This window comes from Protopterus annectens, chromosome 2.part1 (genome assembly GCF_019279795.1).
Source record: "Protopterus annectens isolate FY-2018-M chromosome 2.part1, PAN1.0, whole genome shotgun sequence".
Lineage (NCBI taxonomy): Eukaryota > Metazoa > Chordata > Ceratodontiformes > Protopteridae > Protopterus > Protopterus annectens.
This window is the reverse complement of record NC_056729.1, coordinates 1509099732-1509125250: the sequence shown is the minus strand read 5'-3', so window position 1 is coordinate 1509125250 and position 25519 is coordinate 1509099732. Positions and strand designations below refer to the sequence as shown.

Here is a 25519-nt window from a genome sequence, read left to right as displayed (position 1 = left end):
CCCTTCATTTCCAATTTTTTTTCTTATGCATTTTTAATGTTTTTTAATTTTCGCGCTGACAGGGCTGATGTCATCACGTGCGCAATGACATCAGCTCCATCAGGGTTACCAGCCTATCAGAATTGAGCTCCTTGGGGCATTATGTATGCAGAGCTCAAATGCAAGCAGGCGGGAACAGCAGATTTGTAAATGCGAGCAGGATTAGGAATGATATAGCACTTAAGGAACGGCACCTAGAACGGAGAGAATGGAGAGTATTATGTCGGGGAGCACCGGAGCAGCAGAACTGAATGGATTATGCCGTGCCACTGATGGAGCGAACGGACAGCAGCTGAACTGAACGGATTATGTCAGGGCTGGAACGAACAGATGGCAGCAGCACTGAACTTTGTGTGGAAAGCAGCACACAAGTAAGTAAGTGTGTATGTGTGTGCAGAGCTTTATGAGAGTGGAGCGGAAAGGAAGGACTGTCTGTGCAGATGCAGAGCTTTATGTGAGTGGAAAAGGACCGTCTGAGGCCTGGACTGCTGCTCAGATGCAGAGCTTTATGCGAGAGGAGTGCTTCAGGTAGGAAACGTGTGTATGTGTGTGTGTGTGTGTGTGTGTGTGTGTGTGTGTGTGTGTGTGTGTGTGTGTGTGTACGTATGTGAATGTGTGTGTCCGGGGGCAGACTGGCTGGCTGCTCATGATTAGTTTCTCTAGTCTGCATCCAGATTCAAAGACTAATTTTAAATTTTGCCCATATAAGCTTAAAAAAGTTGCTAGAATAATAGGTTTTACTTCAGCATGCAATTTCCTGAAGGATATGAAAGTTGAAAATAAAATGTAAAACTCTATTTAGTGACTTCAGTACTCAATGATTTGCCAGAAAAAAATATACATTTTATGAGGAACACGCCAAAAATGTGAGGCAAACATCTGTACATTCTGCAAAAAAATCTGGACAGTTGAGCGGTATGCTTGTATTTTTGAATGTTGTGATAGGTTGCAATTGCCTGATTACCTGAACTGGATAAAGTGGATGTCAGAGAAGGAAGGAATTTCCTGCTGAAAGGCTTCATGTGTTAAGAACATAAGTAACATTTCGCTGTAAATGTTAACTGTTGTGCTTTGATTCTGGCTTCTTACTGTTCACCTCTGCTGGGATTTTGCATGCCTTCTTTTTTTTTCATACTTAGCAAGCTTACTGAGAACATATGTTAGCAGATCTTATTCATACTTTCTGCCTGTATTGGTATTTTGTATTCTTAGTAGGCACCTGCACTGGAATTTTGGAAAAAATAATACAAACTTGTTCTATATTTACAGTTATACCATGGGTTATTACTGAAATAAATTACTCTGGGTAAGTTTAATGTGTTGGTCAGCAATCAGTATACAAAACTGTTAAGCTATGGCTTCTTAATGTTGGTATTTTTGTATTAAAGATAAGTAAAGCATATGACTAATTATCTTGGCTTAAATTCTTGCTTTCATCTGAGAAAAGTTGTTATTATAATATGTGTGTGTGTGTGTGTGTGTGTGTGTGTGTGTGTGTGTGTGTGTGTGTGTGTGTGTGTGTGTGTGTGTGTTTGTGTGTGACTGTGGAAGTAGACTTAAATAATGGAAATGTTCTGAGTTGGGCAGTTTTGTCATTATTGTTTCATGCATTTTGTTTCATTGCCTGCTGGAAAAATGTTCAAACAATAAATTTAAATGAGCTCTTCTAACTTAAGTCTAACAAGTATACTGTATTATACAAGGAATATAATTTAATAAAGTCAGGAAGGTGTATCAAAGAACGCATGTATGTTTCTTGTTTTGTGTGCAAGGGGCCTATGATTTGAAAACAGCCCAAAGGTAATCTTTATCCACCACTGGCCAGATGCATTTTCTTTGCATGTGGTGTGGGTTTCAATGCTGTTTCAATGAATGTAAGTTTCAAGGGCAGAGAAGTTTTAATGCCAAGTCTATTTTCATTGTGAGTGAGACAGTATTACTTTGTTTAGCAGATATCTATTAGTGTTTGTGCATTGTGCTATAAAATGTAAAAGTAAAATCCAAACAATCGAGAAGTAAAGCAGTATGCATGCACACATTAGTGTTTATGCTAAATGGGGCGAAATAGCCAGGTTATGGGACACTGGAATGGCTGCAGGGGGACTCTAGTGCCATATTTTGGATGTCTGTTCTTCAGTTTGCATTTGAAAGCTGGTACCCCACAATTCCATCGGAGTGGGCGGGGTTAAATAATTATGTATGCAAATTTTACATTAATCAGCGTACAGATTTGTACCTATTTTTCATGGGCCTTGTCCAGATTTTTGATGTTTCCAGGTTGAGAGGTATGACAGCAACACAGAGATAAATATACATACATATATATCTTCTATAGGTATTTTAATTATTAAGGAAACTCTTAACATGGAGCATTTAATTAAAAATTGGCAAAAATATAATTTAAATGGACCATTCCAAAATTTAGAAATTCACACTTCTGATTAGGGTTTTGAAAAATACCACAAATGCAAAAATTGCATGAACCTCATGATTTGAAATATGTGTTTTGCAGCATCAAGCGTTCTTATCATCCTTTCTAAAAATGGGCAAGAGCCTGAGATACATAACTGCAAAACATGATGTGTATGTACCCTTAATTTACACTACATTATTACCAATACCTTCTAACATTTCCCTCTGAAGGCCAAAGGTGTTTTTAAAGTTAACTTCTCCTTTCCTGCAGAGCATTAGGAAATAGTGCACTGACATTTCTAAAACTTTAAAGAAATATTGTTTGTATTGAGATATGTAAGAGTTAGCATAACACCCCTGCATTCATTATATTGTCCAAAACCCGCTAAGACTAGTCAGTTAGCACCTCTCACCTTTCTGGCAGTCGTTACCCTGGTAACCAGGCTTGCATATGCAGGTACCATCTCTTTTGTTGCACTCCTGTGTATTTTGCTGTATACAGCTACATTCATTTGAACAGCCTGGCCCGTACGTCCACTTAGGACACGCTAAAAACAAAAGAATACAAATTAGCTACAATCTCCTTTGGTGTGTTACTTACAGAAGAAATTAAATCAAATGTACTACTCAGTCAAATCAGCAGTAAAAACACTGCTACACAACACACCTATGCAAAAGAATGTAATCTGATAGAAAAGATAAAACAGTCTATGGTAAGAGTGTTGATTCACATGGGTAGGCCATTTTTACTTTCCAAACATCTTTCATCATTACAGTCACAAAGATCTTTTCCCACACTTAATCCATGAAGGTTGATTGCATGTAGTACTGAACATGAAGATTAACAACTATAGACTCAACAGCAAATGTACAGGGCCATTGTGGAATATCAATAACAGATATAATATGAAACAGTTGATGCATGTAGACATATATGTCAATGTAGCCATAATATTACTTCTTTAATACAGCCCTCAGAATGTCAGCATGTTACTTCACTAATGAAGACAAACTGTCCAGGATGGCTATTTTTCTTTTTTCAGTGAGGATTGCTGAAGCCTTACTTCACAAGTGTTCAAGTTTCCTGAGTCAGGGCGGAACAGCAGATGGTGGCAAATGATGCATAGCTTGGAAACAAACTCTAAAGTGATGATGACATCAACATATTGGTTATGCTAGTGACAAAAAACAAGAAACAGAAGAGAATGAGAGAGAGTTGTTTTCTTAATCCAAATTTGGATTGCTCATACTTTGGCCCAGGCCAGCATCCAAACCTCAGCACTGCTAAAGTTAGCAAAATCACTAGGGGTAGCTTTAAATCATTCTTCAACAATCATTCCCAGGAAACCCACACTATGTATTTAAACTTATTGGAAACAGTCACCATCCAACCCAATACTATATTGATGGGTGACTTTAATTACTCCACTATTAAATGGGAATCATATATGACACCAAACAGGGTCTATATTAGATCACCGAACGCTTAGGTAAATGAATGGTAATTAATCGACCCCATGTAAGCAAAAGCTTACAAAATCGAACTGTCAGAACTGCCCGTTCTAAAAAAAAAAAAAAAAAAAAAAAAAAATTAAACACATTAAAATATGAGATTAAGGGCTGTGCCTCCCACACCCCCCCCCCTTACTTAAATATACCAACTCTGAGACTGCACTACAGTGCCGAAAATGGCAAAGTACTGAAGCGGCCAAGCAAATTCTTTCCCAGGGAAAGAATTCGCTTACATGCTGGTTCGATATTTTGCAGTTTCGGTTTTGTCAGTTCGACCAAGATGCATTCGAAAACATGCGTCTTCGGTCTGCTGATAGGAACCCCACCAAACATACAGGCACAGAGATTCCTGGATTTTGTAAACACAAATTCATTGTTACAGACTGTCAATACACCAGCCAGGGTGCAATCATACTGGATCTGGTCCTCACTAATATGGGAAAGTTCTGCCCACCCACAGTGTAATGTCTTCTCTGGAATGGTCAGACCACAAAACGGTCTCCTTTGAAGTAAATAAAACCCTAGCTATCCCTGGAATACTTTTCTAGCTAGTTCCACTATGTGTGAAATATTAACTGGAAATTTTCTACATTTGTTAAGCACCTGTTTGGGTTTGTTTGTTCTGATTTTTGTCTCCCACCCTCCCTCCGCATTGGTATCCTCTTCTTATACTTGGTGGCTTTGCAGCTGTCCACCCCTACTGTAAATCTGATCTGGGACACTCCTCCCAGTTTAGTGTCATTACCTCATTCTACCTAATACAGGCAGAACATTTGAGAAGGCCAACCCACTTAGTTCATAACCTTGAGTTATCTTCTGCTCCTCCTTTCTCCCTTTCCACTTTACAAAAAAAAAAATTCTAAGTTTGTTTCCTACCTTTCCTATAAGTAGTCTAGTCCAGATGCAGATTTGCTGTATCCAGGACTGTTTGTAAGCTTCTGAGTCCCCGGCGCTTAGCTAGGGTTCAACTATTCTTGGTGCCATAAAGTCTACTCTTCAAATTTGCCCTTAGAACTAGCCAGTTTTTTTGTTTTAACATTCAAATCTGTTTCTTTGAGCTCAGCACTTGTTCAGAACTCATTGTAAGCACTAAATAAGCTAGAAATTACTACAGCACTCAACTTTCCTCACTTGTCTAGAGGAAAACAGGTTTTAGTATTTGATAAATAAGCGCCTATCTAGGCAAGTCTAAGGGTCAGCTCCCGGTGTTTTCTCCTGTCTACCTGATGAATCTGGGCATCTTGGGGCTATGCAGCAATTGCCTCATGTACACAGACAACCCTCTCCTCCTACCACCCAGCACTACAATTTTTGAGAGATGCACTTATATAGCCAAACTGGAAGCAAAGCTCTCTTCAACAAAGACTGGACTAGACAGTCAAGAGGAGAGGGTAAACACTTGTACCACACCACACTCATCACATAGTCCCTCAAAACCTACAGCGCCAAAACACACACATAGAAACACAAAACACACACCTACATTCGCGGAGGCTCTCAATAAAAATCTGCCCAAGCAACACAGACCTCCAAAGCAGAAATGTAAGCAACCTCCATCTCCCAACACAACCCAGATGACACATAGTCCACAAACTCAGTGCACCACTCAACCACAGCCCATAAGGCATAACAACATGCCCAACACTCTAGTCATAGGTGACTTTAGTCAGGCACACTGATGTTCTACTCCTCAGGCTAAACAAGGAGAAAGTTACTGTCAGATGCCTGTCGAGTGCCAGGATCCGCCACATAACACACGCACTCAGGTCACTCCACAACAAGTACAAATATGACTCTGTCATTGTTCATGTTGGTGTGAATGACCTGAGACATACCTCCCTGGAATACATGAGGAGAGACATGGAGGAGCTGTCCGATCTTGTAGCCCAGTCAGGTATGACCCTAGCCATGAGTAGCATCCTGCCATCACTAAGAATGATACCACAGTACAAGGTCAAAATGATTGACTTCAACAATTGGCTAAGCTACTGGTGTCATTCTATGGGGATCCAGTATCTGTCTGCCTGGGATGACATGATCGACAGACCACGATGCTTTGCCACAAATGGCCTGTATCTGTCGCCCTTGGAATTCCGGATACTGGCTAAGGCCCTTGCCACCCCTATAGTGTCTTTTTTAGGCAAGGTTCAAATGACAAACTCACTACCATAACAGGTACAAGCAAGCAAAATCTGAGGGGTAATGCTACTCAATGCTAGAAGCCTAAACCTCAAAATGCACTCACTCGAGGCACACTTCAAAATGGAGAACATCGACATCTGTGCAGTGACAGAGACCTGGTTCAAGGCTCCAGAGAGCACCCCTGCATTACCAGGCTATAATTCATAACATACCTTTTGGCCACCTAACCTGGACCGAAACGCTAAAGGCGAAGGCGTGTCCATATTCATTAAGGATATCCACCCCTCCAGGCTAGCTGCTCAGGTTCATAGGTTGGTACTAGGCTATTGGCCCTAGAGCCTATACAAGCCTAGCCATAACAATTCACTGGGTATTTCTTCCCACACTATTTACTTCCCTGGACCCCTGTCTAGCAGGCCGACTGATGTGATCTCCAGGGTGAATTTCCTTTCTCCCATCCAATCGTCAAGGTTCCTTTTGAAGAGGGCTAAAGAGGTGTTCTGCTTGGCATGTATGAACAGTCTATTCCAGAGTCTGGGGAGTCTCTGGGTCAGGAACCTATCCCTCCAGCATGTTTTGTTTATTGTGATGACAAGGTTTAGATCCCTGGAGCATGTGACTCTGAGGGATTGGGATTTCTTTAAGTGTAGCATGTCCAACAGCTCTGAGTTTGACATGCCCTTGTAAGTTAAGCAGAGATCGCCTGAGTAGACGATATGCAACAGAGTATAGCTGGAGTTTTTTAAGGTGGTCAACGTACGGCATTTGCTTTAAGCCAGTGATTCTTTTCGTGAGGTATTTCTGCAGCCTTTCCAATTGTTGCAGATGTCTTGAGAGGTACATACCAAACGGGGTGCTGTATTCTATAATGAGTCTAATGAGGGATGAGTACAGTGGGACAATGACCTCCTTTTTTCTGGATGAAAAGCCCTTAGTGATGAGGTGTGCCACACAGAAGGAATTTCTGACTGTTGTGGCGAAGTGGTTATCAAAGGTGTGCCACTGTCCACCTGTGTCCCTAAGTCTCTTATTACACTTTCGGTGTTTAGTGTACTGCCACCTATGTGGTAATTCACGGGTACATGTTTTTTCCCAAAGGGGATAACTATACATTTCTTGGCATTGAGCTTGAGCACTTGGCTGTGGCACCAAGCATCTGTTTCTGTAAGGCCCTTCTGTAGAGTATCCATATCATTTGGGGATTCAGTAATGGCTCCCAGTTTGCAGTCATCTGCGAACTTTGTTAGCCAGAGTCCCTTAGTGTTGGCCTGTACTTCAGAAAAGTAGATGACAAACAAGAGCGGTCCCAGGACTGAACTCTGAGGTACTCCACTTGTCACTTGTCAGGAGCTGGATTTGGAGTCGGCTACTTTTACAGTGTGGGTTCTGTCAGTAAGCCAGTTGGCAACCCATCGAGTGATGTAGGGATTAATGCCCAGCTTAGTAAGTCAATCTATGATTTCAGAGTGGGGGATGGTGTCAAAGGCCTTGGCAAAGTCCAGATAGGCTGTGTGGACCGCCTTACCCTCGTTCACAACTCTGGAGACTGATTCAAAGAAGTCAATCAGGTTCAGCATAATGCATCCGAGATTATCCAAGTGCAACTAACTCTGGGCAAGACTGCAATCCAAATTGTAGCTTGCTACAGATCCCCCACCATGCCACAGGATTCCCACTCCTCATTTCTTGATACACTTGAAAATATTAGGGTACACCCTATCACCCTAATAATGGACGATTTCAACTACCCCCACCATTAACTGGGAAAACTACTCATGTACCAACTCTTTTGCTCAACATTTTCTGGAATTCATAAATTCCAATGCCTTAGATCAACTTATTCACACCCCCACCAAGGGCAGCAATATCCTAGACCTGATCATTACCAACATGGGCAATTGGTGTTCCACAACAGAGGCCAATTCCTCATTGGTCAGATCCGACCACAAGCTAATCACCCTAGACATCCAGATCCCACCCCCACCCCCTATTAGGGAAGCCACCATAAAACATTTCTCCAAAGCCAACTTCACGCTTCTCAAGACAGAAGTGGCAAACTTCACGACACCCATGCAGATGGACAATAGAGGTACGACTGCTGAATCCTACACAAATGCACTTTATAAGCACTTACACGAGTACATGGATCGTGCAATCCCTAACAGAACCAAGATGCTATCCTCCAAAAAAAGGAAGCCAATCTGGTGGTCCCCTGCCATAAACAAACTCTACAAGAGAAGAAAGAAAATGTTGCAAAAAAAGAGTAAAATCCCATGATTGGAGGAACTCCCTGGTCAGCCTCAGTAAAAAGCTGAGATCCCTCATAAAATCCTCCAAAGCTAGTTACGAAAACGCAATCGCCACTGATTCTAAAGGCAACCACAAAGCATTCTATAGCTATGTCAAGAATCTCAATGGCAACACTCAGATCTGCTCTGAGTTACAGCACAATGAAACTAAATATACAGAACCAACTGATATTGCCAACATCCTGGCAGACAGGTTCAGTGCTAACGTTACCCCCCCTCTCACCCCCTAAAGGGCCCATCTCTATACCGGAAGAATGCAAAATTCCTGTAATCACGGCTGCACGGGTAAAAACCACACTCTCCAAAGCCAAGAACACAGCATCCATAGGACCTGACAACATCCAAGGATGCATTCTACATGAACTACAGAATGAACTGGCACCCCACCTAAGTACTATGTTCAGTTATAGCCTCACCTCTGGCTTTGTGCCCACTGAATGGCACACAGTGACAGTTATCACACTCCACAAAGGAGGAGCCACCACAGACCCTAGGAACTACCACCCATTAGTCTGACGAGCCTGGTCTGCAAGGCTATGGAACGTATCATCATGGAAATTATAAACAATGACATTGATAATTTCCAAACGTTGGACCCCACCCAGTTCGGGCTTGTAAAAGGCAGATCATGTCTCCGAAACCTGATAGACTTATTTGAAGCCATCACTAAAGCTGTACATGAGGGTAAGGTGGTTCACACAGCCTATCTAGATCTTGCCAAGGCTTTCGACACCATCCCCCACAATGGAATTATAGATAAACTCACTAAACTAGGTATAAATCCATATGTCACAAGATGGGTTGCCAACTGGCTCACTGACAGAACCCACACTGTGAAAGTAGCAGACTCCAAATCCGACTTCAGACCAGTGACAAGTGGAATACCATAGGGTTCAGTCCTGGGTCCTCTCCTGTTTGGTATCTACTTCTCAGAAGTACATGCTAACACAGAAGTTGTTTTGCTAATGAAGTTCGCAGAGGACTGCAAACTAGGAGCCATAATTGAAACTCCTAACAATGTGGATATCCTACAAAAGGGCCTCACTGAGACAGTTGCCTGGTGTCAAAGCCATGGCCTCAAGCTCAGTGCCAAAAAGTGCATTGTCATCCCTTTTGGTAAAAACTCTGTACCCACGAACTACCACAAAGGCGGTTATCTACTTAACATCGAAAGTGTGATAAGAGACCTTGGGACACAGGTGGACAGTAGTCTCTCCTTTGATAATCACATTGCTACAGTAGTCAGGAAACCTTCTACGTGGCACACCTCATCACAAAAGCTTTCTCATCCAGGAAAAAAGAGGTCATTGTTCCCCTCTACTCGTCACTCATTAGACCCATTATAGAGTACAATGCCCCTTTTGGTATGTACCTCACAAGACATCTACAACAACTAGAAAGGCTGCAAATATACCTCAGAAAGACAATTACCAGCCTAAAACAGATGCCCTAAGCAGACCATCTGAAAAAACTCCAGCTTTACTCTGTCACATATCGCCTACTCAGACACGATCTCTTTATAACATACTAAGCTATGTCAAACCCAGACCTGTTGGACATGCTCCACTTAAAGAAATCTCAATCCCTCCAAGCTACACACTCTAGGGACCTAAACCTTGTCACCACAATAAACAGAACATGCTGAAGGGATAGATTCTTGTCCCACAGACTTCCCGTACCCTGGAACAAACTACCTATCTATATCAGACAAAGCTCCTCATTAGCATTCTTCAAGAAAAATCTTGATGACTGGATGGGATATACGAAATTCACACCGGGGATCATTTCTGTGGCTCTGCTCGACAGGGGCACAAGAAAATAATTTTCTTGGGTGGAGAAAGCCAGGGTACTTTTTTGGCTAGGCTTATATAGGGCCTAGGGCCAATAGCCTAGTCCCTACCTATAAACCTATGAATATTCAGGAACTACTCTAAAGCTAACTTCCTACTATTAAGTAATAACTTGGCAACATTTCAAGACCCCATAAACCCTGAGAACAATGCTGCCTATGCTGAACTGTTCAAAGAAACCCTAAACAAGCATGTTAATAGCTGCATAGAGGCAGTTATACACTAGTGGAATCACAACATCAATAGGCTGTACAACAGAAGGAAGAAAATCATGGCAAAAATTAGGAGGTGCAGCACCCAGCAGGATAAAAGACCTCTCATCAAACTAAACAAACAACTCAGAGAACAAATAAAGTATACTAAAGCCAAATTTGAGGTAAATTTGGCCTCCCAGCCCAAGGACGACTATTCAGCTACCTTCGCTTAGGAAATACCATCAAATATAACTCCCCCTGCTGTCACTGGGGAATAGGTCCTTAATGTTCTCTCAAAGGCCAAGAACACTGCATCAATGGGCCCAGACAAAAAAAGATGCCTTTTAAATGGCATGAAACATGACTTATCAGGCCCCCCTGGAATTACTATTTAACTGTAAACTCCAAACAGGCTGTGTGCTTCATGAACAGAGAACAGCACGAGCCATCCATCTGCACAAAGGTGGACCATCTACAGACCCTGGAAACTACAGACTCATAAGTCCCACTAGTTTCATATGCAAAGCAGTGGAAAGAATTATCATGGAAGTGTTCAATAATGACATAGGAAATTTCCAGACACTAAACCTAACCCAATTTGGTTTTATCAAGGGCAGGTCATACCTACTCAACCTGCTGGACGTCTTTGAGAAGGTCACCAAAGCAATGGATGAGGGCAAATGATTCATAATGCCTACCTTGACCTGCCAAGGCATTTGACACAATACCCCACTTGGGCATTGTTGACAAACTCAACAGGTTAGACACAAAACCTTATGTTACCCAATGGATAGATAGCTGGCATACAGACAGGACCTAGGATGTTAGAATTGGGGAGTCCACCTCTACAAAGAGGCCATTCAAAAGCAGAGTCCCTCAGGGATCAGTCCTGGGACTGCTCCTTTTTTGGCAGTTACTTCTGTGAAGTCAAGGCCAATGTCAATGGCCTCTGGCTGACTAAATGTGCAGAAGATTTCAAATTAGGAGCTGTCACTGCATTCCCCACAGACACAAATGTTCTCCAGGAAGGGCTGACACAGACAAATAACTGGTGTCAAAGCCATGGACTAGAACTAAATGCCAATAATTGCATAATAATATCATTACAAACAACTTCGAAATCAAACTAAATGTTTAGTTGCCAAAAAATAAAAAGAATACTTTCTATCTATGCAAGACCAGAATAAACAAAATCCCCAAAAATTCTGGGGAACCATTAATTCCCTACTCCACCCAAGCAGTAATAACACTCCATGCCCAAACCAGATAAAACCCCTTCTGAGTTAGCTATACTCTTCAATACATATTTTATTGATACCATCACCAAACTTACAACCACCTTCCCACCCATCAACCCAGACACTACAGAACCACCATCATCCACCCACAACCCAGACACGACAGAACCACCATCATCACACAATCCTTCAACCCCCCCCACCCTACTTCTCTCTATCACCCATTCTTACATCCATCATCAACAAACATCTCCTGAAACTAAAACCTTGTACAAATGCCCTTGATAACTTACCTTCAGAATACCTAAAACTAGCAGCCCCTTCCATCGCCTACCCTTTCAGCATCCTCCTCAACAGGTCAGTTCAAGAATCCTGCATTCCAGACATCTGGAAGAAAGCATCTGTCATCCCCCTGCACAAAGGAGGCAATAACTCAGACATTACAAACTTCCATCCTATAGCCATTCTCTCCCCATCTCTAAAATACTTGAGAAATGTATCCACACTCAGCTCCTAAATCACTTAGTAAAACACCAGTTACTTTCTCCCACTCAACACTGATTCAGGCCCGGCCATAGCACCAACACTGCCCTTATTTCCTTTATACATACAGTTAATAAAGCTTGTGATGCTGGCTCCATAGTCTCAGCTCTCTTTCTCGATCTTTATAAGGCATTCAACACCATTTCACATTCTCTACTAATTACCAAACTCTCTAACCTAGGATTATCCCCCCCACCTTTCAATGGTTTACCAACTACCTCAATAACAGGCAGCAATCCACCAAATGGCAACACTCCTCCTCCCCTTTCATCCCTACAAATACAGGTGTTCCCCAGGGTTCAGTACTGGGTCCCCTCCTTTTCAGCATATTTATCAACAACTTCCATCAAACTCTAACACATCATCCAATATGCTGATGACTCAACAATAATCTGCTCCTCAAAATCTCTCACCAAGTTACAGCATCTGACCCAAGAAGCATTCAACTCTACTGAGGACTGGATGTCCAAGAATCACCTAGCTCTCAACCTCAATAAAACTAAACTCCTATTATTTACCCCCTCAAAAACTAGACATATCGATAAATCTCTATTTACTGTCACTTCCCAAAACAATACTGTCTTAGAAATTGTCCCTAGTACAAAATTACTAGGAGTCATTATCGATGACAGTTTAACTTTTGACCTTCATATCCACAGTAACATCAAGAGGACACATCAAAAGCTTGCTGCCCTATACAGGCACAACTACGTCCTCAGCCTCTCTACCATAAAGGCCCTAGCCTCTTCATTTCTTCTCCCTACTCTGCTGTATGGTGCCCCCATCTTCACCAACCTACAATCCTCCCTAAAAAGTAAACTTGACTCCTGCTACAATCATCATCTTCTTTCGGCTGTTCCTGTTAGGGGTCGCCACAGCAGATCATCTGTTTCCATTTCTTCCTGTCCTTTGCATCTTGCTCTGTCACACCAACCACCTGCATGTCCTCTCTCACCACATCCATAAACCTTATCTTAGGCCTTCCTCTTTTCCTGTTACCTGGCAGCTTCATCCTTAGCATCTTTTTCCCAATATACTCAGCATCCCTCCTCAGCACATGTCCAAACCAACGTAATCTTGCCTCTCTGGCTTTGTCTCCAAACCTTCCAATCTGGGCTGACCCTCTAATATACTTATTCCTAATCCTGTCCACCCTTGTCACACCCAGTGCAAATCTTAACATCTTTAACTCTGCCACATCCAGCTCTAACTCCTGCCTTTTTGTCAATGCCACTGTCTCCAACCCATATAACATAGCTGGTCTCACTACCCTCTTGTAGACCTTCCCTTTCACTCTTACTGGTACTCGTCTGTCACAAATCACTTCTGACACTCTTCTCCACCCAATCCATCCTGCCTGCACTCTCTTCTTCACCTCTCTTCCACACTCACCATTACTCTGAACTACTGATCCCAAGTATTTAAACTCATCCACTTTCACCACCTCTACTCCTTGCATCCCCACCATTCCTCTATCCTCCCTCTCATTCACACACACATATTCTGTCTTAGTCCTGCTGACCTTCATCCTTCTTCTCTCTAGAGCATATCTCCATCTCTCCAGGGTTTCCTCCACCTGTTTCCTACTCTCACTACAGATCACAATATCATCTGCAAACATCATAGTCCACGGGGATTCCTGTCTGATCTCGTCTGTCAACCTGTCCATCACCATTGCAAATAAGAAAGGGCTCAGAGCTGATCCTTGATGTAATCCCACCTCCACCTTAAACGCATCCGTCACTCCCACCGCAGACCTCACAGCTGTCACACTACCCTCGTACATATCCTGTACCACTCTTACATACTTCTCTGACACTCCCGACTTCCTCATACAATACCACAACGCCTCTCCAGGCACACTGTCATATGCTTTTTCTAAGTCTACAAAAACACAATGCAACTCCTTCTGACCTTCTCTGTACTTCTCAATCCTGCTACAATAAAATCGCTAAATTTGCTACAAACTCAAAATACTCTACACACCACTGCTCTTCACTGCATCAACTCAATTGGCTAGAATCTCCCCAGCACTTTACTTACTTACAATTAACCATAGGCCACAAGTTAATCTTCAACCAGAAAGCTGCCCTTCCCTGTCATCCATACTGACCACATACCATACCACTCACCACCTCGGGTCAGAAAACAAAATTTTGCTGTCTATAGAAAAACCCAAATTTCAGCTGGCAAAATACTATATTCCTATGCCATCTCCAAGCTATGGTACGCTCTTCCTCACTCTCTTAGAATTATCAGGAATCCCGCCTTCTTCAAAAAGTCCTTAAAAGTACATCTCCTCTCTCACTGGATATGCTCCTGTACCCCATCAAAACACCTAAACACCTGATATCCCACTCTAGGTACCTACCACTATCAACCTTTTTTAATATTCTCTTCAACTCTTGTCTATTACCTTCCTGCTTCTCTCTCCCACCTACTTCATACTTCTAACTCATTCTTTTTCCTCTTACTTTGTACTTGTATATCTATACTCATTTGCTTCTAGCCCCACACTACTATATGCCTATACTCTTGCTCATAACCCATATATTTCTGCATCCTTCTTTCCTGCTCACAACTGACTTCTATTTACTTTGCCATATCTACTATCGCATCATCACACTGTACCTCTTCTACTATCACTTTCTTCCACATGATATTGACTTCCCACATTACATTCATACAATGTACTTCCTTTTCTAACAGACTAGACCTTTGTTTGTAGTTAACATACTTATAGTTAATGTGCATTATCTCTGTTACACATATACTTTTTACACTTGCTTTGTAAGCAAATTTTCTATGTATTAACATTGTTTCATTTGTATTTTATTGTCTTTTGTATGTAATATTGTGGTGCTTTGTAATATTGTGGAGCTTTTCTCCCCAGGCTTCCACTGAAAATGGGCTCTTCATAGGCCCAGTGGACTTTCCCGGTCAACAAATGCAATAAATAAATAAATAAATATCCTTCAGAAAGTCAGCCACCCCTGGTAACTATCATACTGACAACACACCCCTAAGAGTTGACCCCATAGTCAGGGACTTGGGGACACACACATAGACAGTAATCTTGCCTTTGACCATCATGTGTGTAAAGTAGTGAGGAAATCATTCTATGTTGTACAACATATAAACAAAGGTATGGAATCTAGGTCCAACGAAGTCATTCTATTTGGCGTTCATCAGACCTATCATTAAGTACAATGCCTCCTTTTTACCTAACCAGGCAAATCAAACTGAAGATAAAAAACAAACGTGGCAACCAAAAACTTGAGTACTGGAAATTTAATGTAAACACAAAGTACAAAGTGCACAATTACCATTAAGAGCTTTTCGTCAAGTGCAATGATCAGACTTCCTCAGATAACAGACAACATTCAAACCACTATTAAAAAATCTTTTGAGTGTATCATGTGACTCAACGTGTAAGTTTTCAATTAATCAATTACTTAGAATGGAGCCTTTTAACCCTAACCTTCTTCAATTAAAACTAGTATTCACAGTGCAGACTGTAGTACAACTATATACTGAAAAACAGTCCTATTACACTTTAGATTATACAAGTGTCCAATACTAAAAATTATTTGTGATGAAATAAAATAATGAAATAAGACTTTCGTAGGTAAGAAAAACCTGTACTTATTGCCTTCATGCTTATATAATTACAATGTTCATGTTTGTGACCTGCCTTCAAATAATTTGGTTTATCTCAACAAACTTTTTAGTTTTAAGTAAGGGAGAATGGAACGTTTCGTTAAGCCCCAGGTACTGATTAGCATTTACTCGGAGCTGCCACAATAGCTCTAATTGTTCCAACAATAATGTACTAGGTCCCCCATGCATATCTTGAATGATTTGATCAATAATTCTAAAAAAGAAGTTATGTACTCACCATAATGTTCCATCTGAGTAGGTAACTTCATTTGTCTGCAACCTGTGGGTATTGGATCTGTCCTCGCATCCGAGCCGGCTGCTTTCCAAGCTAAAAGATCAGAGCTCTCAGCTCCTCCCCCTTACCCATAATGCCCTGCTACCTCCCTCCAGTCCTCAGATCGAGTTTGCCTAAAACAAAAAACAGACTAAGACCCTCGAAAGAGGAACATTAACCTAATGCAAGACAAGGTGAAACCTTGCGTCATAGAAGTAACCATGAAACAGGTTAGGGGGAAGGAGGGGGGGGTCGGTTGCAGACAAATGAAGTTACCTACTCAGATGGAATGTTATGGTGAGTACATAACTTATTTATCTGAAGTAGTTAACTTCATTTGATCAGCAACCTGTGGGACAGAGTCCCCAGCTACCTAAAACATTGGGCGGACCACAAGGAAGGATATTCCGGAGCACCGCGGAGCCAAATAATGCCCTATTCCTGGATATCAGATCCAACTTGTAATGAGAAATGAAGGTATGAGAAGAGGACCAAGTAGCTGCTGAGAAGATGTCGTCTAGATGAACTCTTGACCAGAATGCTGCAGAAGTAGCCATAGACCGGGTAGAATGGACATGGACCCCTAAGGGTTCAGGCTGGCCGGAGGCTAAATAAGCGTGCACGATGCATTGTGATATCCATCTGGCCAAAGTAACTTTCATAATAGGCTTGCCAATAGATGGTTTAGCGAAAGACACAAAAGTTGATCATATTTCCTAGCAGTGGCTGTCCTGTGCAAGTAAAAACGCAATTGTCTGTGCACATCCAATAAGTGCAATTTGTATTCCCCTTTGTTCTGAAAGTTGGGGAAGAACACAGGCAAATTAATGGATTGGTTGATATTGGATTCGGAGGCCACCTTAGGCAAGAAAGAAGGGTTAGTCCTGAAAGACACTCTGTCCTTATGGAAGACCAGATACGGGGGTTTCATACAAAGGGCTTGAAGCTCAGATACTCTCTTGGCTGAAGTAATTGCAATCAGGAAGGCCGTTTTCCAAGATAAAAATTTTAACTCAATCGAAGCAGCCGGTTCAAAGGGTGGGCCAGTCAATGCCTGAAGAACCAAGGTTAAGTCCCAGGGTGGAACCGCATTCTTCACCGAAGGTTTCAACAGAAAGGTGCCCTTCAAAAAAGTTTTGCATATCTTAGCGGATGCTAAGGGGCCAAGGTTATCCCCTATGTGGAAATGGGAAATAGCTGCCATTTGGACTTTGACTGTAGAAGCACTAGCTCCTTGGTAAAAGATATGGGACAAGAATTCCAGAACCGTTGGAATGGGAAGTAAAAGGATCTAAATCCCTATTTTTGGCCCAGATGGAAAAATGCTTCCATTTACTTCTGTAGATCTTTCTGGTAGAAGGTTTATGCGCCGCTACCAGAATAGATTTTACGGGAGACGAGATACCGGGAGTCCTTGCTATTAGTGGAACTGGATCAACCAAGCCGTGAGCTTGAGGTCGCCCAGGTTTGGGGGATGAAATCCCACAGGATGAGAGATCAGATCCGGAATGGGATCTAAGATCCAACGAGGAACTATACTGTAAGACCGCAGGTAAGGGAACCAGATCTGGCGAGGCCAGAATGGGGCTATGAGGATTATCTTGCTCCCCAACCGATGAGCTTTCTGCAGAAATTTTGTCATTAGCGGAAGAGGAGGATAAGCATAAAGGAGACCGGGGGGCCAAGCATGAACCAGAGCGTCTCTGGGGCTCTCCCCTGTTGGGGGGAATCAGAGCGAAAAACTCGCTGCATTTTGTGTTTGAAGGAGAAGCAAAAAGATTGCAGCAAGGTTGACCCCATCTGTGGAAGATCTGATTCGCTACTGATGGCTTTAGAGACCACTCGTAAGGTGTGAGGATCGAGCGACTCAGCTTGTCCGCTAGAATGTTGGCCCGACCCGGAATATGCGTTGCTACCAGAAAGCAGTTGGTGGAAATCGCCCAGTCCCAAACTCTCATAGCCTCTCGACAAAGAGGGTAAGATCTGGTCTTGAAGGGCTTGCAATGCCAGAAGCACTGCCCTCATCTCCAGGACACTGATATGCAGAACGGTCTCTAAGGGAGTCCACGTGCCTTGGACGGTTCTGCCCATAGAATGCCCCCCCCACCTGAGGCGAGAAGCGTCCGTGGTCAGCGTGGCTTGGGGTTGAGGCATCACAAATGGTGTCCCTTCCCGCAGCTCTCGGGAATGGAGCCACCAAAGAAGGGAGTTCCTGCAAACCCTGCTCAGGGGAATTGGAGACTCCAATGGGTGGAGTAGGAGAGACCATTGAACCTGAAGAGTCCATTGTAGGACTCTCATGTGCAATCATGCTAGAGGTGACAGGCTGATGGCTGCTGCCATGGAGCCCAGGGCTCTCAGGACCAACTCTGTAGGTGGGGCTGGAGACTGTAGGAGCGCCATTATGTGTAGTGACAAGTTGCCCAACCTGTCCGCTGTTAGAAAGGCTTTGGCCTTGCGCGTATTTATCCTGGCCCCTATAAAATCCAGAACTTGCACAGGATGAAGAGATGACTTCTGCAAATTTATAGTAATGCCTAGATGCTGGGCCAAGGCTAGAGAGTAATCTCTGGCGAAGCAAAGCAGATGCCTGGTGGGGGCGGTGAGGAGCCAATCGTCCAGGTAGGGAAAGACCTGAATTCCCTGAAGTTTCAGGTGGGCTGCTACAACTGCCATGACCTTGGTGAACACCCTGGGGGCTGTGGTGAGGCCGAACGGGAGAACCCTGAACTGAAAGTGACTGGCTCCTACCCGAAAATGGAGAAACCTCCTGGACCGTCTGTCCATGAGAATGTGGAAGTACGCATCCTTGAGGTCTATGGAGCACATCCAGTTGTTCTCCTGTAGGAGAGGGAGAATAGATTGCAGAGTGACCATCCAGAATTTCTCTTTGGCAACGAACAGGTTTAGAGATGACAGGTCCAGAATTGGCCTTAAGTCCCCCATCTTTTTTGGCACCAAAAAGAACCTGGAGTAATTGCCTAATCTGGACTGCTCTGGGGGGACGTGCTGGATGGCCCGTTTTTCTAGCAACTTCAATATTTCTGAAGCCGCCACCTCCCTTTGATTGGGTGGAACATCGGGAAGGCACTTCGTTAGAGGGGGAAGATACAGAAAAGGAATAGTGTAGCCTCTGGATATTATTCGGAGCACCCAACGATCTGTAGTTATGGACTCCCAACTTTGCAGGTGCTCCGCAAAACGTCCCACGTCTGCCTCCAGAGAGGGACAGCCGGGCAAGCCCTCAGGGCTGCTGCGCGGGCCGGTCTGAGAAAGGTTCTCTGAACCCAAAATTCTTCGGCCCCCCTCTGCCTCTGGGCCGGCATCCACCTTGTCCTCCTCTGCCTCTGAAGGACGAAGGGTCCGGAGCGGGACGGGACTGCTGGGACTTCCGGAATCACATCTTCTTCTGTCCTCTCTGGTTCCTTGAGAAGGACCTTTGAGGATTAGAGAAGCGAATCCCGACGGCACGCAGCATCTTCCTGTCTTTCTCGCTCTGGAGCAGTGTGTAGCGGACGGTTTTGCCGAATAGCGTAGAACCATCAAAGGGAACGTTCGCGAAGGATGCCTTGAAGGGTTCTGCAAGTCGCAAAGGCAAAGCCAGCCATGGCGCCGCAAGCCGACCCCTACTCCACTGGCTCTAGCTGCTCCCTCCGTGGCATGGGAGAGGAGCCACAAGGAAGTATTAGAAACTGACTTTAGAGTGGCCATGCGAGCCGAGAAGGTCCATTTGTCCTCGGCCGCCATGGACTCTGGGGGAGCTCCAGCGTATTCTTTTATCAAGTCCCGCTGGAGCCTGATGACGTGTGCCAGGTAATTCAGCGCCCTTATAGAAAAGGTAGCCGAAGCAAATATCTGCTTTCCAATATGGTCTATTGTCTGAGATTCCTTATCAGGAGGATGGACCGAGGAACTTTTCTGTACTAGTTCCTTCTTAGTGGCGGCTGCCACCACCATGGCATCTACCGGGGAACCTTTATTCCACACCTGTCTGTCAGGAGGGGGACTGAGTATTTTGTCTGGTCTTCTAGGGATTGGCTCCACTGTGTCCGGCTCCTTTCAAGCCCTGGTAGTAATCAAGTCTACCAGGGTATCAGCCGGGGGGGGGACACCCAAGAGGTAGACGGGTCTGTGTCAAATGCCTCCAGAAACACAGACTCATCGGAGGAAGGTATTTGGGCAGACCACCCTCCTCTGATACGTAGCATTTCCATAATGTCTCCAAAGGAGACGTCTTCAGGGTGTGACCTTGGGGAACCTTCCCCTTCCTCTAAGTCTGTGTCCTCCGTGAGGGACCCAGGGGAGTCCAAGTGTCTCCTTTTGCACTTTCGTTTGTGACGGGCCTCCTCGGTGGGACTGTCCGAGGAGGGCTCACCAACGGGGTCCTGTTCCCCTATGGGAACCAACTGGAGCGCCGACGCAGGCTGTCCCTGGGGCCGGACAATGGAAGATAGGCCCAAATGCGCGGGAGTGACAGGTGAATCCATTGCCCGGACCGGGGACCTGGAACTTCTCAACAGAACCCTCTCCACTCCATCAAAAGCCGAGGGTGAACCACTCTCCCCTGGCTCTGACAGCAGCCCCCTCGGTTCTGATGCAAGGACTGATGTCGGAGCCGATGCAATTGGACCCGAAAGGGGAGTGTGCTCCGACCGAAACAGAGCCGAAGACACACTCACCCCTGCGGATCCGAAGCTCGGCTCTCGGCCCCAAGAGCTCGGATCCGACATTCTCGAGGGTACGGTTGGCGTCGAAGTAGCCACCACTTTTGGCACCGACGACTCCCCGGGTGCGAGACGGCTCGGATCCAAAGACTCAGAAACTTGATAGCGTATTGGAGAAGGAGCAATTGGGGCAAAGAAAGGGGCCGAGCTCCCCCCTCCGGAGGGGGGGAGAGGCAGGAGCACCCCTATCTGCATCTGGGCCTGCAAGAATCGACCTATTATCTGGTCCAAATCAGCGTCAGACATGCTTCTGGTGGACCTCGAAGAGGTCGCTGAAGCGGGCTGGGAAGGCCGCCTCGATGACCTAGAGGGAGACCGGTACTCCTCCTCTGGCTCTGGAGAAAAGCGGGGGGAACAGAGCCGAGAGGGTGAAGATCCGGAGACCCTCCTGGGAGGGCTAACTACCTTAGCTGGTGGAGCAGAGGAATGAGACTCTGCCCGCCTCTTATGGCTTTTATGCCGCTCTTTGTCCCTGTGCCTCTTCTCTCTTGTAGAAAGTCCCCCTCTCCCTGAGACACAGATGGAGGTTTAGTCCCAGTCAGGGGAGGGGGAACTGAAGGCAGGACAGCCGTAGCCGCGGCTGGTGCCTTAGAGGGAGAGGAGTAAGAAGAATCCGCGGGCAAAAGCCCTGCCAGGATTAACTTATTCCTCCTATCCCTAACAGCCCGGGGGTTGAAGGCCGCACACACTTGGCAACCAGAAGACAAGTGGGATACCCCTAGTCAGAGAAAGCACTGAGTGTGGCCATCCGCTGGGGACAGCTTATGGCCACACTCAGTGCATTTAGAAAAAATGGCCTTAGGCCCTTCAGCCATCGCACGACCACACACACACACAGTAAAGGGGAGGGAAGAAATTAAATTTAAACAGTAAGTTTACCACAAAAAAAAAACGAGAAAAATATATAGACAGAAAACTAAGGGCCTACTACACTCACTCAACACACAAAAATTCTTAAGAAATAGTTTTAAAAGTTTTGAAACTCTCACCCAATGCTAAGAGCTCGTCGCTTAAAGCTGTCAGAAGCCGTGGCAAATGAGATCTGAGAACTGGAGGGAGGTAGTAGGGCATTATGGGTAAGGGGGAGGAGCTGAGAGCTCAGATCTTTTAGCTTGGAAAGCTGCCGGCTTGGATCCGAGGACGGATCCGATACCCACAGGTTGCTGATCAAATGAAGTTAACTACTTCAGATCTTAAACTTATGACTAGGTAAATTTTCTATGTGTCTAGCCAGTGCGTTTTCTGTTTTCTTTTTCCTAATACAGTACAGGTGTTCATATACTCTTTCTTTCAACTTTCTGTCCGTTTTTCCTATATAGAAAACAGTACAGAATTCACACTGAGCTAGATATACAACCATTTTGTATTACAATTTTTATCTCCCTTTGGTTGAATATGTTCTATTCCTGATAGTGAATCTCTGTCCTGTTGCTATGAATCTGCAATAGTTGCAAGATTCACATTTATACATACCTGCATTATTAATCAAGTTAATAGCAGTTTCCATTAAATTCTTCAAATTATTTCCCTTCCTAAATGTAATTGTTGGCTTATGCCCTACTTTGTTGACTATGTCATTGTCATTTATAAGGAGGTTCCAGTTTTTAACAATAATTTTCGTTAAATCTAAAGCATCTGTGTTAAACGTCACAATAAAACTCATTCTGAATAAATTACAAGGTTCATTTCGATATGTTGGATTACCCATAACTAAAGGTTGAGAGTCCTCCTCCACATTCATTGTTTCCACTGAGGTAGTAGTGTTGGTCCTAGTTTCACTCAATATAGGTTTATAAAGTCCTGTTCTTCGTTTATGAGTTACTTCTAGGACTAGTTCCTTAGTGAGAGAGTCAGGGTAACTTCTCTCTAGGAACATTTGGGTCAATTGTTCACATTCCTTGTGGAAGTCACTGTCTGTAGTTATCATTCTGGCCGCTCGAACGAGCTGCCCCTTAACTACCGACCTTTTCTGACTAAAAGGATGTGCGCTCATCTAATGTAGAAACAAACTGGAATAGGTGTCCTTCCAGTGTATGGTTGCTATGTAACAAGTTTGTACTATTATTCATTTCCATCACCATGTTCACAAAACATGTGCCACATGATGAGCCCATTGCAACCCCTACTTGTTGCAAATAAATCATTTCACCAAACAGTATAAAGTTGCTGGTTAATATTATATTAAGTAGTTCTTCTACTATTCTAAGGTCTGTACCTGGAGCTCCATATCTACGCATCCTAGCTAGTACATATTCTACACCCTCATCGTGTGGGATCGAACTGTATAGATCACATACATCCACCATAAGGAAGTTATTTTCCATTTTGAACTCAAGTTTGTATAATCTAAAGTGTAACAGGACTGTTTTTGAGTATATAGTTGTATTACAGTCTGCACTGTGAATACTAGTTTTGAGGAAGGTTAGGGTTAAATGGCTCCATTCTAAGTAATTGATTAATTGAAAACTTACATGTTGAGTCACCTTTAACACTCAAAAGATTTTTTAATTGTGGTTTGAATGTTGTCTGTTATCTGAGGAAGTCTGGTCATTGCACTAGATGAAAAGTGCTTAATGGTAATTGTGCACTTTGTACTTTGTGTTTACATTAAATTTCCAGTACTCGGTTGCCACATTTATTATTTATTATTTTTTATATCCAACAAGTGGAACATCTAGAGAGATTCTTCATTAAAAGAATTCAGGGCATAAATAACATGTCCTATGCAGAACACCTTAAGGCCCTATCCCTGTATTCTGGCTCCAACAGGCTATTGAGGAGAAATCTATACTGGACATCCACAGTATTGTCAGACTCCACTTTGATGAACCTCCTGCATATCTGCAAAACAAACAGCACCAGAATTATCCTTTCTAAGGACTTAAACTTTGCCTGTGATATAAATAGGACCTGCTGGACAGACAGGAATGTATCCCAGTGACTATCCCTTCTCGTGAACAGGTTCCCCATCCATGTAAAGCAGAGTTCCTCTAACCCAATTCAATTGTAACTTGGGCAATTGGATGGGGAACAGAAAATTAATTCCTGATTTGGCACCTATGTCTCTAATGGATACAGCCTATAAATGGTTAATTTCCCACGTTATTGCTTGCACATGTTTCATCTCCAAAAGCCCCTGCTTACACTTATCAAGGGTACAAGAAATTGTCAGGGATTTGGGATGCATGGCTAGGTTTAAAAAGGCCATTGTGGTCACTAGCCAATTAAACACCTATGAACCAGCTTGAATGTGTACTTCTTCATGGTGCAAGACATGTCAGATAGAGAGTAGGGGTAAAGTCTTAAGAAGATGCTGGCCCAGTGGCATTTAACAGAATATGACAGAGTGCAAGCACAAAGAGAAACATAAATATAAAGCTACAACAATATGCATGTGTTGGAACCAGTGGTACAGATAATAATTCTGCATATGTTGCAGAAATGTGGTTTCTGCAGTGTAGGAAAAGACAGAGAGTATCATATCTACTACACAGCTAACCAGTTAAGAGTGAAATAGAGCAGCAGCTAGTTATAGCAGCAGAACAAAATAGAGCAAGACAAAACCAGTAATTTGTAATTGGGGGTATACTGCAAGGAAAAGTTGTGAAGACAGCAAAAGGAAGTACAAAAATGAGACATGACTATTAAGGATTTGTAGTCAGAGAAGAAAAATAAAACACTAAGAATTTACACAGAGAAGAGTGTAGTAGGAAAGAATGGGATTTAGAGAAATAAAACTACTAAAGAGAAAGAGATGAACAAGAATTTAGCAAAAAAAAATAGATGAAGATACAGAGCATAAACATGCTGATGGAAATCCAGGAAAATTAATGAAGAAAAGATGAAAATAGAGACAGCAAGGAAGATCAACGGCATTGTTTAAAACACAACACTAGAGACAAAATAAGTGAAAAAGGTGAGGGACGTCTATTATAGCACCAACCAAAGTTAAACTGCAGGAGCAAGGATGGAGCCACATTAAGAATAAGCACATTATATCCCAGGCATGGAAGACAAATGATGATGTGTAGTCCACAACAAGAAATGTAAAAAAAAAAAAGTTACTTACTTATTTAACCATTCATTCGTTTCATCCATTCACTCATTAATTTATGAATACTATTGATGTGGAGAAAAACAGAAGATATGCTGGAGATACTGGCCCATCAATGAACAAACTGGGTTTTAATATTTTAGCACTAACACCATGGGGGTGGAAAAGGACATAGGAACTGGAACACCACCAAAGGAAAGGCCTCAATGAGACCAATGACTGGTGTCAGAACCATGGCCTTAAGCTCAATGCCAAAAAATGTGCCTTCATCCCCTTTAGGAAAAACTCGATTCCCTTGAATGACCACATTGATGGTAGTCCACTGAACACAGAAGGCGTTATAAGAGATCTGGAAACACAGGTTGACAGCAACCTCTCTTTTGACCACCATGTTGCCACTGTGGTCAGAAAGTCCTTCTATGTGGCACATATCATTACTAAGGGTTTTACATCCAGGAAGAAAGAGGTCACTGTCTCCCTCTACTCTTCCCTCATTAGGCCAATCATCGAGTACAATGTCACATTTGGCATGTACCTCACTAGACACCTGCAACAACTGGAGAGGCTG

The 25519-nt window shown here is 43.4% G+C and overlaps 1 protein-coding gene across 1 annotated transcript in view; it reads right to left on the bottom strand.

Moving 5' to 3' along the window:
• Positions 1–25519, bottom strand: part of MEGF6 (multiple EGF like domains 6) — a 2184612-nt gene that overhangs the window by 1208952 nt on the left and 950141 nt on the right. Inside the window, exon 13 of the mRNA XM_044062967.1 lies at positions 2865–2999. Coding sequence (XP_043918902.1) covers positions 2865–2999 — 135 coding nt within the window. The remainder of the gene's footprint in view (positions 1–2864; positions 3000–25519) is intronic.